Here is a 16,665-nt window from a genome sequence, read left to right as displayed (position 1 = left end):
TAAAGCCGGCAGTACTGCAATAGATTTTTTTTTTTCCCCCATTTACTCAGCAACAAGACTGTCCCACAGAGTGGAGTAATCTATAAGAGCTTTCTTTGAAGGTTTTAAATAAAATTATTTAAATCTATTGCACAGAGGCTTTTAAAGATTTATAGACCTAGGTCACATGAAACAGATCTTACGGAGAACTAGCGCAAAATTAAAAAAAAAAGAAAAAGCCTTTCAGTAAAATATGGCAAGTTTAGTAAAACATTTGCAATTAGTTTCAATGCACTATAATTATGCAATAGAATCAATACAAAGTTTACATCCATCCACCCAACTACTCAGCTTGTTTTTCTTTAAATGCCTCGCCAATTCTTTGAAGGGGTCAACAAGCATGTCCCAGTAGATATTGTGTACTTGGACTTTCAAAAACCCGCTGGCAAGGTCCCCAAAATCTCTTAAGCAAAGTATAAGCAGTCATGGGATATGGGGGAAGGTTCTCTCCTGGATCAGTAACTGATTAAAAGATAGGAAGAAAAGGGTAGGAATAAATGGTCAGCTTTCATAGTGAAGAGAGGTAAATAGCAAGCTCCCCCAAGGATCTGTACTTGGACGAGTGCTGTTCTACATATTCATAAATGATCTGGAAAAGAGGTAAATAGTGAGGTGGCAAAATTTGCAGATACAAAACTACTGAAGATAGTTAAGTTCCAGGCAGACTGCAAAGAGCTACAAAAGGATCTCACAACACTGGGTGACAGGGCAACAAAATGGCAGATGAAATTCAATGTTGATAAATGCAAAGTAATGCACATTGCAAAACATAATCCCAACTATACATATAAAATGATGGGGTCTAAATTAGCTGTTCCCACTCAAGAAAGAGATCTTGGAGTCATAGTGGATAGTTCTCAGAAGACATCCACTCAATGTGCAGCAGCAGTCAAAAAAGCGAACAGAATGTTGGCAATCATTAAAAAAGGGATCGATAATAAGACAGAAAATATCATATTGCCTCTATAAATCCTTGGTACGCCCACATCTTGTATACTGCGTGCAGATGTGGTCGCCCCATCTCAAAAAAAATATATTGGAATTGGAAAAGGTTCAGAAAAGGACAACAAAAATGATTAGGGGTATGGAACAGCTTCCATATGAGGAGCGATTAATAAGATTGAGACTTTTCAGCTTAGAAAAGAGACAACTAAGGGGGGATATGATAGAGGTCTATAAAATCATGACGGTGTGGAGAAAGTAAATAAGTGTTATTTACATCTTCTCATTACACAAGAACTAGGGGTCACCAAATGAAATTAATAGGTAGCAGGTTTAAAACAAACAAAAGGAAGTATTTCTTCACACAACGCACAGTCAACCTGTGGAACTTCTTGCCAGAGGATGTTGTGAAGGACAAAACTATAACAGGGTTCAAAGAAGAACTAGATAAATTAATGGAGGATAGGTCCATCAATGGCTATTAGCCAGGATGGGGAAGGATGGCATCACTAGCCTTTGCCAGAAGCTGGGAATGGGCGACAGGGGATGTATCACTTGATGATTCCCTTCTCTGTTCATTCCCTCTGGGGCACCTGGCACTGGCCACTGTTAGAAGACAGGATACTGGGCTAGATGGATCTTTGGTCTGACCCAGAATGGCCGTTCTTATGTTCTTATTTACGTCAACATGACTATGAAGAATGTAGAGGATAATAAATCTGCAATATTTTATCCTCAAAAGAAGATTCTGGATGCTTTCGCTCTTCACAATCTAATTCCATGCCATTTTTAGGCTACCACTGGCTGGTCTTTGGTATCCAAGTTTTTTTATTCAAGTTGTAATAATTTTACTAGCTTTCACATAGTGTCATTCACATCTGATTTTTTCAGGGCATGGTCTTCATTGCCATCGAGCCATCATTACCATCTGCAAGCTAATTGGGATTACAGACATGTATGCCAAGCTTTCTGGATCCAACAATCTGCTTAACCTCACCAGAGCTCTCTTTAAGGGTTTAGCAAAACAGGTAAATTTTACAGTCTGTACTTGCAGTTGTATTTGCAATGGTCAGAAGGTGAAATATAATCAATGTTTTGTGGTATAGCACAGAGTAAATTCTAGGTTCAAAAAGTAAAAAAAAGTTCAAATGAATTCTACAGTTCCAGGAGAAAACAGAGTTTGAATTTCAGTCTCCTCTTTCCACTCCCTCAGCAGTCATTAGTCATTTACAGGTGTCCATCAGTAACTCTTATGCATTCAAGTATAAAGTGCCTCAAGGGGAAATCTGAATTTGTGGGATTAATTTGCTTTTGTCAGTGACATTTAAAAAGCGCAAACAGAGAAAGCCTTAATCCTACTTTTATTGCTGTTATTTCTTCAGTCACATTTTGGGTTGTCTCTGTTGGTGTACTGAACACAATCATTGCCGCTTCTGAGCTTGCAGCAACAGTGCCTGAGAAATAGTGGGTAGGAGGCTGTAGTCCTGACTGCTGTGGTCCAGTCCATAGTCAGCTGATATTTTAAATGTAGTCTGCAAAAAAAAAAAAAAAAACCCCTCACATTTTCTACTTTAATCTGTTGCTAGTGTAGTTAAAGAATTGCAGGTGCTTCTTTCAGCTTTTTTTAAACAATACTGTTGTAGATTATCCATCTGTTGTAAGCAGCTCAAGTGATTTAGGAGCGCTAGCCCTATTGACTGAACCACTTTTTGAAATATGTTCCTTAGCTAGCAGGACTGAAAAGTAGCAAAATGTTTGTGTGAAAGGAAAGAGAGGCCCATTTGGTGCATCAATGCTTTAAGAGATGTGTATTAAATGAGTTCTTCTTCGAGTGCTTGTTCACGTCCATTCCACATTAGGTGTGCGGCGCTGCGTTCACAAGCGTCGGAAACTTTTTCCCTTAGCGGCTCCTGGCGGTGCAGTGGGGCCCCTGAGTGGCGCCGCTGCGCTGTGCATATATAACCCCACCAGCCCGACCCCCCTCTAGTTCCTTCTTACTATCCGTGGCGGTGTTGGAACAACCCCTCTCTCTCTCTCTCTCTCTCTCTCCCTCGTAGAAGAGCAGTCCCTTAGCTGTTATCAGTTCATTAACATATCTAGTGTGGACACTTAAGTCATTAGGTGCTTGGAGGCCTCCTGCACCCGCCCCAGGCGGCAGGGCATGCCACAGGCCCACAACTTCAAGGCTTGTGCCATGTGCTGCAAACCTATGCCAGTTAGTGACCCCCACGTCTCATGTCTACGTTGCCTGGGGGATGGACATTAAACTGAACAGTGTAGGATTTGCAAGGCGTTTAAGCCAAGGACAAGGAAAGAAAGAGACTTTCGTCTAAAGCAACTGTTGATGGAGGTCACATTGCAGCCGCCGGGCCCGGAGCTCCCAACGCCAGCTCAGGCTTCCTCAGTGCGTAGTGCCCCGGAGCCGTCGAGAGACCCGGCACCGGCTAAGCACCATAAACTGTCAGCCCCGGAGCGCCAGGCTAGGTCACGGCACCACTCATCCTCCCCGGTGCGGCCACCGGCGCAGCCGAAAGGAAGGCGTGGTCGTTCCCCGCACAGGAGGCCGGTGCCTCCCAAGGCCCTGAGCGCCGATCAGAGCGGGAAGGCTGCAGTACCGGCGCTGACACCAGTGGTCCCGGCAGCACAAGCCCCACCAAGCCCAGACCTAAGTGGGCTCAGTGCGGACGATGGGCTCGAGGGCATAACGGATCAGCCCTCCACGCCTGGTACCTTTGAAGCTGCAAAGGACCTCATCGAGCTGTTGGCGGCGAGCCCCCTCCCGTATGGGGAGAACCCTCTGGCACCCATGTCTCAGGTGCTGTCGAGCGGTAAGCCGGCAATGGTGTGCCGCTCGAGGACACCGTCCCGGCACCACTGCCGGAATTGGTCCTGGTCAAGCTCCGACTCTGCGGACTCACACTTGCCAGCGGCCCAGAAAGAGGTTGTGGCACCGGCTGCGGGTCGGCGCGAAGAAGCACCGGAACGGGCACACCACTCTCCAGCACCACCCAGAAACTTCCACCAGAAGGAGTTGAGATGGCGAGGACTCCTGCAGACAGTTCCAGTCAAGGGGATGCTGGCCCCAGTCCAGATCCCGGTCTCATTTCCAGTCCTGGGGATACCGATACCGCTCCCGCTCAGCCAGGAGCCGCTCGTTCTCCTGCTGGCACAGATCGTTGCCATCACCATGGCCTCGCAATCAGCATCGCTGCAGTCCGACGCTGACTCCGGCCGCTATAGCTACCCGCACCGGGCCCCTGACAACAGGGACCCTCAGGGGAGCTGGCAACCCTAATGGGGGCAGCCAGGCCATTGGCCCTTCTGGACCCCCTGGGTCCTGGTCCCCACACCAACACCAGACAGTGCTGGAGGCTTCGGTATCCAGGCCTCCAGCATCCTCCCAGCATAAACCCGAGAGACCGGTACTGAGCCTGGTGCCATACCATGGACTCCCGCCCCGGCCTGAGCCGGAGGCCCCTCCCACGGGAGAAGGGGAGCAGGAGGACCAACCGGAGGGGGTTGAGCAGCATCTAACCTCCTCGTCTTCCCCCGAAGAGGCGGTGGTGGGTACAGAGATGTCCGGCCCTCCGCCGATAGACCATAGAGCCCACCAGGAGTTGCTGCGCAGGGTCACCCAGAACTTGGGGTTGCAGGCCGAGGAGACGGTTGAGCAGGAGGACCCCATGGTGGACATTTTGAGCCCTGAAGGTCCATCCACAATAGCGCTCCTGCTCATTAAGACCTTTCAGTCTAACTATAAGACTATATGGCAGACCCCAGCCTCCAGCGCTCCAACGGCTAAAGGAGTGGAGCGTAAATACTTTGCCCCATCTACGGGCTATGAGTTTCTGTTCTGCCACCTGAGTCCATGCTCCCTGGTGGTCTCGGCAGTGAACGAAAGGGAGCGCCATGGACAGCAGACCCCAGCCCCTAAGGCCAAGGAGGCGAAACGCCTGAACCTTTTTGGCAGGAAGGTGTACTCGTCGGGGGGGCCTTCAGTTGAGGATTGCGAACCAGCAGGCCATCCTCAACAGGCACAATTTCAACTCCTGGGCGGCGGAGGGGAAGTTTAAGGACAACTTCCCGCAAGGTTCCCAACAGGAGTTCATGGCCCTGGTGGACGAGGGCAAGGCAGTAGCCAAGACCTCTCTCCAGGCCTCTTTTGGATTCGGCAGACACGGCAGCTAGAACAATCGCATCGGGGTGGTCATGAGGCGCTCGGCATGGCTCCAGGAGTCAGGCCTGCCGCCTGAGGTCCAGAATACGCTCCAGGACCTCCCCTTGGAAGAGTCCGGGCTCTTCTCGGATCAGACAGACGCGAGGCTGCATAGCTTCAAGGACTCGCGGGCTACGCTCAGGTTTTTAACCATCAGAGGAGTGAAGTTTTGGAATAGCCTTCCAAGGGAAGCAGTGGGGGCAAAAGATCTATCTGGCTTTAAGATTCTACTCGATAAGTTTATGAAGGAGATGGTATGATGGGATAATGGGATTTTGGTAAGTAATTGATCTTTAAATATTCAGGGTAAATAGGCCAAATCCCCTGAGATGGGATATTAGATGGATGGGATCTGAGTTACTATAGAAAATTCTTTCCTGGGTATCTGGCTGGTGAATCTTGCCCATATGCTCAGGGTTTAGCTGATTGCCATATTTGGGGTCGGGAAGGAATTTTCCTCCAGGGCAGATTGGAGAGGCCCTGGAGGTTTTTCGCCTTCCTCTGTAGCATGGGGCATGGTTGACTTGAGGGAGGCTTCTCTGCTCCTTGAAGTCTTTGAACCATGATTTAAGGACTTCAGTAGCTCAGACATGGGTGAGGTTTTTCATAGGAGTGGGTGGGTGAGATTCTGTGGCCTGCGCTGTGCAGGAGGTCGGACTAGATGATCAGAATGGTCCCTTCTGACCTTAGTATCTATGAATCTATAAGTCACTGGGTATGCACACCCCAGCGACCCAGAGGAAGTCCTTTAAGCTGCAGCCTCCCCCTCAACACCAGTACCAGCCTCACAGTAGACATGAGCCTTACCGTAGGCAAGGCAGGGATAACAGGCAATGGCACAACAATAATAATAACAATAATGCGCTGGACCAGAACCAAGGCCAGCACAAACCCCAGCCGGGCACTAAGCCAAGCTTTTGAAGGTGCGCTCGAGGACAATGTACCAGACCACTCACTGGATCCGTCCCTTTGTTTCCTGAACCGCCTGTCCCGTTTCTCCCATGCGTGGTCCACCATTGGGTCTTATGCATGGTGCAGAACAGGTACTCACTGCAGTTTGCCCCCCTCTCACCCCTCTTCCCCATCCCTCTTCAGGGACCCCTCTCACAAGCATCTCCTAGAGGAGGAAGTCTGCTCGCTGCTAGAGGCGGGGGCAATAGAGGCAGTGCCGCACATCCTAAGGGGGAAGGGGTTCTACTCCCGGTACTTCCTCATCCCCAAGGCCAAAGGGGGCCTTCGTCCCATCCTAGACCTGCGTGGGCTAAACAAATTCCTGGTCAAGGCCTGGTTCCGCATGGTCTCTCTGGGCACCATCATCCTTTCCCTGGATCCGGGGGACTTGTACCCTGCCTTCGACATGAAGGACGTGTACTTTCATATCGCCATCCACCCAGCACATCGGCGGTTCCTACGCTTCACTGTTGGCCAAAAACATTACTAGTTGCGGTTCTCCCGTTCAGTCTAGCCGCAGCCCCACGGGTGTTCACGAAGTGCATGGCGGTGGTGGCGGCCTTCTTACAAAGGCAGAGAATCCGGGTGTACCCGTACCTCAACGACTGGCTCCTGGCGGGCCAATCCAAGGCAGAGGTGCGGGGCCATGTGGAGGTGGCCCTGAGATTGTTCCGCGAGCTGGGGCTCCTGGTCAACGTCCCCAAGTCCACGCTCGTACCCACGCAGAGAGTGGAATTCATGGTGCGGTCCTGGACGTGGTGCAGGCCAGATCAAGAATTCCGGTATCTCGATTCAGGGCTATCCAGTAAGCAGTGGCCTCCCTGCGCCAGTTTCCAATGACAACGGCCAGGTGCTGCCTGCGGCTGCTGGGCCACATGGCGGCATGCACGCACATGGTCAGGTATGCCAGACTGAGGCTCAGACTCTGCAGGTGTGGCTCGCTCAGGTGTACTGCCCAGGCAGGCACCCCCTGGACTTGGTAGTGACAGCCCCAAGGGATGTGCTGGACTCCCTGCTGTGGTGGCAGTCCCAGCCTGTGGTTTGCGAAGGCATCCCCTTTGCCGCCCCACATCCAGACCTGACACTGGTGACGGACGCTTCAGACCAAAGATGGGGGGCTCACCTGGGGGACCTCATGACGCAGGGGTTGTGGCCCAGAGCAGAGCGGTTGCTCCATATCAGTGTGAAGGAGCTCAGGGCGGTTTGTCTCGCCTGCCAGACCTCTCATGCCACTCTTAGTGGTTACAGCATGACAGTTCTGACAGACAACACTACTGCCATGTTTTATATAAACAAACAGGGCAGGGCCCGTTCCTTGCCACTCGGTCATGAAGCTTTCCCTCTCTGGAATCTTTGCATAGCCCATGCAATGCACCAGTGGACGCTAAGGGCGGACGTCGTGCTTTTGCTCTTCTGCAGGTGGGGGTTTCCCCGGGTAGACCTGTTTGCCACCAGGGCCAACGCCCAGTGCCCGCGGTTCTGCTTGTTCCAGGGCTGCAGCCCGGGCTCGCTCGTGGACATGTTTCCGATCCCATGGAGAGGGGGCTTGATGTATGCCTTCCCCCCGCTCTTTTTGGTGCACAAGGACCTACTCACGGTGCACAGGGACAGGGCGGCGGTGATCCTCATCGCCCCAGCCTGGGCCCGCCAGCACTGGTACACATCTCTCCTAGAGCTGTCGGTAGAGGCCCCAGTACCCCTGCCTCTACACCAGGACCTCATTACACAGGACGGCGGACAGCTTCTCCACCCCGACCTACAGTCACTGCACCTGACGGGGTGGAGGCTCTGTGGCTAAACGCCCTGGAGAGCTAGTGCTCCCTTCCAGTGCAGCAGATTCTGCTTGGCAGTAGAAAGCCCTCTACCAGGGCAGCGTATATGGCCAAGTGGAAAAGGTTCTTGTGTTGGTGTGAACTCTGACAGGTGTGGCCGGGCCAGGCCCCGGTGCAGGCCATCCTGGAATACCTCCTGCACCTCAAGCAGCAAGGGCTAGCCCCGTCCTTACTCAGAGTGCACCTGGCGGCCATCTCTGCTTTCCATCCAGAGTTCTCGGGGGGCTCGGTGTTTTCCCACCCAATTGTGGGACAATTCCTTAAAGGGTTGGAGAGGGTGTTCACATACTCCCACCCACCAGTCCCTCCATGGAACCTTAACCTGGTCCTCTCTAAACTCATGGGACCCCCTTTCGAGCCCCTCGCTTCCTATTCCCTCCTCCACCTTTCCTGGAAGGTGATATTTCTGGTTGCCATTACCTCGGCCAGAAGGGTGTCCAAACTGAGGGCCCTCACCTCTGAGCCACCATACACAGTATTTCACAAGGACAAGGTGCAGCTCCGGCCGCACCCCAAGTTCATCCCTAAGGTGGTCTCCCAATTCCATCTGGGCCAGGACATTTGTCTGCCGGTGTTCTTCCCAAAACCCCATACGGACCCGAGTCACCGCAGCCTACACACCCTGGATATGCGTCGAGCGCTGGCATTCTATTTGGAGCGCACCAAGCCCTTTCGCAAATCCGCGCAGCTGTTTGTGGCTGTAGCCGAGAGGATGAAAGGCCTCCCAGTGTCAGCGCAGCGGATTTCGTCTTGGATTACAAGCTGCATCCAGGCATGCTATGAGCTCACAGGTGTTCCGGCCCCGGCGGTCACAGCCCACTCGACCAGGGTGCAAGCAACTTCCATGGCATTCCTGGCACAGGTCCTGATCCAGGAGATCTGCAGACCAGCCAGCTGGTCCTTGGTGCACACCTTCACGACCCACTATGCGGTCAACCAGCAGGCCAGAGAGGACTCAGCGGTTAGCAGAGCGGTCCTCCAAGCAGTTGTTCTGTGACTCCTCCCCTCTTCCAGAGATAAGCTTGTGATTCACCTAATGTGGAATGGACGTGAACAAGCACTCGAAAAAGAAAAAACGGTTACTTACTTTCCCATAACTGTTGTTCTTCCAGATGTGTTGTTCGTGTCCATTCCACCGCCTACCCCCTCTGTCGGAGTCGCTAGCAAGAAGGAACTGGAGGGGGTCAGGCCGGCAGGGATATATATGCACGGCGCAATGGCGCCACTCGGGGGGCCCCGCCGGGAGCCACTAAGGGAAAAAGTTTCCGACACTCTTGCACGTGGAACGCGCACATTTAATGTGGAAGGGACGTGAACAACAGTCTTGAAGAACAACAGTTACGAGAAAATAAGTAACCCTTTTTTCTTTTTGGTTCGCTGAATGGGCAGCAGAGGTGTTTGCTGCTATAAGTGAATACCTATTCTGAAGAATGAGGTTTTAATGAATCATTTTTCTTGGTGGTGGGGGAAAGATTGAAAATCAAGTGGACAGAATTTCCTTGAATAACAGAAATTAGTACCTTGAAAATTGTGTGTTGTGGACAGCACAGGTACTTTTGTTATTATTGAAGCAACAAGATTCTGTTAAACTGCCTTGTGTCTTCAGGCTAATGGTAAGTGTACTTTGGCCATGGGAAGCTTACCATATGACATCTAACATCCAGTTACCTGCCCATCCGTGAGATCTACTTCCTGGGGATATTCATTTAATTTAACTAATCTTCAGTCAGTTATTGGCAGGGTAGGACTATTCAGCCCTGTCACGTGTATAATAAACAGTGCTTTTGGTATGTTACCACATTTTGTTACTGTATGTTGTTACTATCCTACTGCATGCCTTCATTATACGTCAGTAGCCTTTCCAGAAAGCGGTACTGCTGGGAATGACCTTACAGTGCTAGCAAATCAGCAGTCCTGGGGCTACAGCATTGCAGCCAGAAGCACACAGCAGAATTCCCAGTGTTCGCACCATTCACTGGGTGTTCTACATACGCTTACGTGTTCCAGGGATCATTTCTTTAGTTTACATACATCTGAAAAACTGACACTTTTTGTTGCTACTTATGCCATTTAAGCAGGCAATTCAATAGATTCATAGATACTAAGGTCAGAAGGGACCATTCTGATCATCTAGTCCGACCTCCTGCACAGCACAGGCCACAGAATCTCACCCACCCACTCCTATGAAAAATCTCACCTATGTCTGAGCTATTGAAGTCCTTAAATCATGGTTTAAAGACTTCTAGGAGCAGAGAAGCCTCCCTCAAGTCAACCATGCCCCATGCTACAGAGGAAGGCGAAAAACCTCCAGGGCCTCTCCAATCTGCCCTGGAGGAAAATTCCTTCCTGACCCCAAATATGGCGATCAGCTAAACCCTGAGCATATGGGCAAGATTCACCAGCCAGATACTACAGAAAATTCTTTGCTGGGTAACTCAGATCCCATCCATCTAATATCCCATCTCAGGGGATTAGTCCTATTTACCCTGAATATTTAAAGATCAATTACTTACCAAAATCCCATTATCCCATCATACCATCTCCTCCATAAACTTATCAAGTAGAATCTTAAAACCAGATAGATCTTTTGCCCCCACTGCTTCCCTTGGAAGGCTATTCCAAAACTTCACTCCTCTGATGGTTAGAAACCTTCGTCTAATTTCAAGTCTAAACTTCCTGGTGGCCAGTTTATACCCATTTGTTCTTGTGTCCACATTGGTGCTGAACTTAAATAATTCCTCTCCCTCTCCTGTATTTATCCCTCTGATATATTTATAGAGAGCAATCATATCTCCCCTCAACCTTCTTTTAGTTAGGCTAAACAAGCCAAGCTCCTTAAATCTCCTTTCATAAGACAAGTTTTCCATTCCTCAGATCATGCTAGTAGCCCTTCTCTGTACCTGCTCCAGTTTGAATTCATCCTTTTTAAACATGGGAGACCAGAACTGCACACAGTATTCTAGGTGAGGTCTCACCAGTGCCTTGTATAATGGTACTAAAACCTCCTTATCCCTACTGGAAATGCCTCTCCTGATGCATCCCAAAACCACATTAGCTTTTTTCACAGCCATATCACATTGGCAGCTCATAGTCATCCTATGATCAACCAATACTCCAAGGTCCTTCTCCCTCTTCTGTTACTTCTAATTGATGTGTCCCCAACTTACAACTAAAGTTCTTATTATTAATCCCTAAATGCATAACCTTACACTTCTCACTATTAAATTTCATCCTATTACTATTACTCCAGTTTACAAGGTCATCCAGATCCTCCTGTATAATATCCCGATCCTTCTCTGAATTGGCAATACCTCCCAGCTTTGTATCATCTGCAAACTTTTTTAGCACATTCCCACCGTTTGTGGCAAGGTCAGTAATAAAAAGATTAAACAAGATTGGTCCCAAAACCGATCCCTGAAGAACTCCACTGGTAACCTCCCTCCAGCCTGACAGTTTGCCTTTCAGTAGGACCCGTTGCAGTCTCCCCTTTAACCAATTCCTTATCCACCTTTTGATGTTCATATTGATCCCCATCTTTTCCAATTTAACTAATAATTCCCCATGTGGCACGGTATCAAATGCCTTACTGAAATCTAGGTAGATTAGATCCACTGCATTTCCTTTATCTAAAAAATCTGTTACTTTTTCAAAAAAGGAGATTAGGTTGGTTTGGCACCATCTACCTTTTGTAAAACCATGTTGTATTTTGTCCCATTTACCATTGACTTCAATGTCCTTAACTAATTTCTCCTTCAAAATTTTTTCCAGGACCTTGCATACTATAGATGTCAAACTAACTGGCCTGTAGTTACCCGGATCACTTTTTTTTCCTTTCTTAAAAATAGGAACTATATTAGCAATTCTCCAATCATTCGGTACTACTCCTGAGTTTACAGATTCATTAAAAATTCTTGCTAATGGGCTTGCAATTTCAGGTGCCAATTCCTTTATTATTCTTGGATGAAGATTATCTGGGCCCCCCGATTTAGTCCCATTCAGCTGTTTGAGTTTCGCTTCTACCTCAGATATGGTAATATCTACCTCCATATCCTCATTCCCATTTGTCATACTACCATTATCCCCAAGATCCTCTTTAGCCTTATTAAAGACTGAGGCAAAGTATTTGTTTAGATATTGGGCCATGCCTAGATTATCTTTAACCTCCACTCCATCCTCAGTGTTTAGCGGCCCCACTTCTTCTTATTTCTTAGTTTTCTTCTTATTTATATGGCTATAGAACCTTTTACTATTGGTTTTAATTCCCTTTGCAAGGTCCAACTCTACTCTACACAGTGTTCAAAATTGGTATGGAGGTAAATACAGAATGGAAATTATTTAGATATATCAATAGGCTGAACTTGTCCTGGTTCAATTCTTTCTTGTGACATTTATAGAAATTTTTTTTTAACCTCTCAAACAGGAAACCCATCAAGAACTAGCAGATAAGAAAAGCCTCTACGTGGTAGAATTCCGTGAGGAGTGTGGCCCCCTGCCAATCGTAGTTGCTTCACCTAATGGAGATGTCAGGAAGGAACCAGAACCTATGGATGAAGTTCCCAATACCAAGCTGGAATGGAGCGAAGTGAGAGTAGCTCAAGGAATGAAACGTTCTTCCTGGGCAAATGTCAAAAGGACAGTGTGGTGAAGAGCTGGGATCTGTCCATGCCAATATTCAAAGAGGTACAGCAGCACAAACCCAGAAAAAGTCCAGCTCAAACTAATGATTTGGCTAGATGTGCACTTCAGCACCATGTTGGGTTGCTGCTGCTCTGCCTTGGATGCTCAGCAGTCTAGCTGGCTTTTCTGCAAACGTCTCTTGCCATCCACATTCAGCTAATGAACAAATCTGCATATGAATGGCTGATCTGCGTCCACGCCGATCTCATACGTGCCAGTGCTCTGCTGCTATCCTTGGACCTGGTCCGTAATCGGGAAACTCTAGTTTTTTCTTTACAGATATTTGGGAAACTATTAAAAACATTACTAAAATAAAACCAAATCATTCTCATAATTTAATGTGCTGCATTTTCCCCCAAAGCTGCTTACATTTCTGTATGTGCTTTCAGAGTTCAACATATTGGGTGAGGATAGATGTTAGTACATTGACTCGCCACACCTCTGTACCATGTAATCTAGTCCGGAGTTAGAGGGGAGGGATCGCTGTGAAATTAGAAGGGCAGAAATGTTGACAGGGAGGAGTGTAGGACGAAGGGAGGCCAAGGGCTGGGGCACAGTTGCTGGAGGTGAGACAGAAGATTTACTTGGGGAAGGGAGATGGGGAAGAACAACAGGAGGAAGCAGAAATGGTTTGAGCCATGCAAGAGGAAGGCAGGGGGATGGGGAGATGGTGATGGGGGAGGGCTGCAGAGGGAGGTGTGATGAATCAATGGCAGGAGCTATCCGTATCTAGGCCAGTATTTCTTGAGCTTGTCGACCCCTCAGTCAAAGTAAATAATCATCATTCACAACCCCCTGATGCTTACCGTAAAAGAGCGATAGAGAGATATCAGTGCTAAGCCAGTATCATTGATTTATGTGCTTGGTTTGGGAGGTTGACAAAGAATACTTGGACCTTGAAGGAGAAGGTTGCATGGGAAGTGGGGAATTCAGATGTTTTTTATTTAGATTATAATAAAATTTGTAGTGATTCCTGACAAGTGCCTTTCGTGACCCACCAGTGAGAAACATCGCTCTAGACCAGAGCAATGAGGCAGGCTAGCTGGGGCACTAAGATGAGCTGCAGGAGAAGTCATTTGGCAGTCAGCAAGGCAACCAGGAAGCAAGTCAGTCCTGGAACCAGCTGGAGTAACTGTGTTAACACAGATGAGGACGTTTCACCACATGGTGAATAGTACAAATGTCTGAGGGTGATCTTTCCTCCCAAAACACCCTGCACTCCCCTCTGCTGCTTGAGAGAGCATCCTGCTTGAATTGAGCTGAGAGAGCATCCGATGAAGTGAGCTGTAGCTCACGAAAGCTTATGCTCTAATAAATTTTAGTCTCTAAGGTGCCACAAGTACTCCTTTTCTTTTTGCGAATACAGACTAACACGGCTGCTACTCTGAAACCTGTCATCCTGCTTGGCTGGCTTTAGCAATGCAGCTTGAATTGGTACAGCCCACTCCACTGTCCACTCCCAGCCTGGCCCAAGCCTTCCTGGTTGCAGTGAGAATGGCCGCAGAGGAGCTCTGAGGTCGTCAGCAGGGGCTAAGTCTGTAGGTCTTCAAGTGCTGGTCGCGATCTCTATTCCACACATAGCTATGCACATGCGCCCAAGTACGGAAATGCCTGTAAGCAGTGTCTGTTGGGCCCCCCCATTCACAGCCGGTCTCCTGTTCTCAACAGAGAGTATAAGAGGCAGTGCAGGCTGACGCATCTCCAGCTCCTCGTTACCATCATGTGGCCTGAATCAGCACCCTGTGTCCTCCCTTCCTTCAGCTCCTTTGTAGACCCTGTAAATACAACTACCAATAGTTTATCCTTCTGAGCCTGCTAACTAGTAGTTTATAGTATAGTTAGCATAGTATGTTTTCCCCCCATTCCTGGAGATTCCCTGCCTCTGCCGTCTGGGTGAGACGCGTATCTCTGCAAAGTGCAGTATTTGTCGCTTGTTCCTACCCAGAATTCAAGAATCTCCTGAGCTTCACCTGAGCAACTACCTGATGGAGAAGGCTGTGAGACCTTCTTCAGTCCGAGCCGCGGAGACACACTCCCCCGCCCGCCCCCCCAGTGCATCAGCCTGAACTGACAATCAGTACCCCTCTAAGTATGTGCTTAGGGGTGGAGCTTCCAGTACCTAAGTCCAAAGACTCTTCATCGAGGGCTGCCCATGAGAATAGAGGGCACCCCAAGCCCAGATCCCCATTGAGGACTGTCCAGAAGAGACACACTCCTTCCTGTTGAGGTCAGGTGAGCCTTCGTGCACATACCCTAAAGAACTGGCTCTGCTGAAAATACCTGGACTGGAGGGTGAAGTGCATAGAAAGAAAGATCCTCCTATTCTATCAGTCATGCCAGCACCAGAGCGGAAGGACCAACATCTACTGGTTCTGTCTACAAGTGCAGGTCCAGACTCATCATTGGTGCCACCTGGTTTGTTCAAGGACCACTCTGCCTCCAAGGGTGCAGCAGTTCCATCAGACTTGACTGCCAGAACCTCCTGGACATGAGGACGTACAGACACTTACACAACACCAGAAGTTATGTTCCTCCCTTATCAGCAGTCTCCCCTCCTCTCCAGCCCAGCCCTAATGAGGGATGTTACTACACCGGAGAAAGGATACAACTTCAGTGTCCCAGGAGCCATCTTACCCCCAGCTCTCTGACAGGAGTGCTCCAGTACTGACGGCCCCTCCGCTACCGGAGGAGCAGTTTGCAGACTCGGACGAGTCTGGTCGCTCCTGTATCTCCATGGAGAAAGTTGAGCCCTGATGGACATTTGAGGAGTGACGCACTCTATCCCTCCAGATCAGACTTCCTCAGGGACCACTGATACTGAATCCCTTGGGGTTCTCTTCAACCAGCAGCCCCTCTTTGTGGCCGTATTGCTCTAGAGGGCCCATAGGCTGCAGCTCCTGGGGCAGTGCTTTCCTGTTGTCCTTGGCAAATGACCTTAGATACGCCTTTCCTCCTATTCCACTGCTTCCATGTGTCATAAGAAAGGTACTTTACGACAGGGCCAGCATCATTCTCCTAGCACCAAACTAACCCAGGCAGTTTTGGAGCTCCTGATAATGTCTGCCTGTCTTCCCACCCCCACCCCAAATCAGATCCACACTTTCCTGAACCTCCCAACTCAGGATAGGGGCAGAATCAAGCACCCCAATCCAGACTCACTCCACCTCATGGCCTGGTGTTGTGATGGGTGTCTGAAATAGAATGTTCCTGCTTGACTCCTATTCAGGCTATCCTTACCCGAATTAGGAAAGGTTCAACTAGGATCTTCTGCTGGACAAATGGAGGTGTTTCTCTGCCTGGGCGCAGATCAGTCAATACTCTCCAGCCACTGCAAGGATTCTGATTGTTTTAGATTATCTCCTGCCCCAAGAGACCCCAGGTCTCTCCATTAGTTTGATGCAAGTTCCCCTCTCAGCAATTAGTGCCTTCCTCTCTCTGATAGATGGGCACTGCTTTCACTCACCCAATTACAGTACGTTTTATGAAGGACCTAACCAGGACCTTCCCACCACTGATCAAACCTACACCTCAGTGGGACCTGAATCTCTCCTGTCAACACTCACTGGACCTCTGGTTTGAACCCTTAGTGACATGCTTCATGTCCCACTCATCCAGGAAGGTTGCGTTTCTGGTGACTATCGCTTTGGCCAGAAGGGCCAGCGAGCCGGGAGCCATCCTGGCAGACCCTCCCTCTACCGTTTTTGGTGCCCATTTAATCTTAGTTTGAGTGTTTGATGGTTTCAGTGTTAAGTTCCCTGGTAGAGAGTTTATACACTTCAGTTCTTTCTGTGGGTTCTGGTTCTGGGACATGCTTCAGTCATGGGGCTTCAAACCTGTCTTGTCTGTAAACAGCCATTGCCAACGCGGGACCCGCACACCAGGTGCCTGAAGTGGGGGAATCGTGTCACAGATTTGTAGAGATTTTAAGTTGCGGACCAAGAGAGACAGGGAGACCAGGCTGACGCTTCTGCTGACGGAGGCAATGGTGCACCTTCCTGTCCCAAATGT

The 16,665-nt window shown here is 49.1% G+C and overlaps 1 protein-coding gene across 3 annotated transcripts in view; it reads left to right on the top strand.

Moving 5' to 3' along the window:
- Positions 1–12,974, top strand: part of MRPS5 (mitochondrial ribosomal protein S5) — a 107,923-nt gene extending 94,949 nt beyond the window's left edge. For all 3 annotated transcript variants that reach the window (XM_043512212.1, XM_038397820.2, XM_043512213.1), the window contains exons 10-11: positions 1,873–2,009; positions 12,401–12,974. In XM_043512212.1, coding sequence (XP_043368147.1) covers positions 1,873–2,009; positions 12,401–12,625 — 362 coding nt within the window. In that variant the 3' untranslated portion in view covers positions 12,626–12,974. The remainder of the gene's footprint in view (positions 1–1,872; positions 2,010–12,400) is intronic.
- The last annotated feature ends 3,691 nt before the right edge of the window (positions 12,975–16,665 follow it).

Source organism: Dermochelys coriacea, chromosome 3 (genome assembly GCF_009764565.3).
Source record: "Dermochelys coriacea isolate rDerCor1 chromosome 3, rDerCor1.pri.v4, whole genome shotgun sequence".
Lineage (NCBI taxonomy): Eukaryota > Metazoa > Chordata > Testudines > Dermochelyidae > Dermochelys > Dermochelys coriacea.
This window is presented reverse-complemented; position numbering and strand designations above follow the sequence as displayed.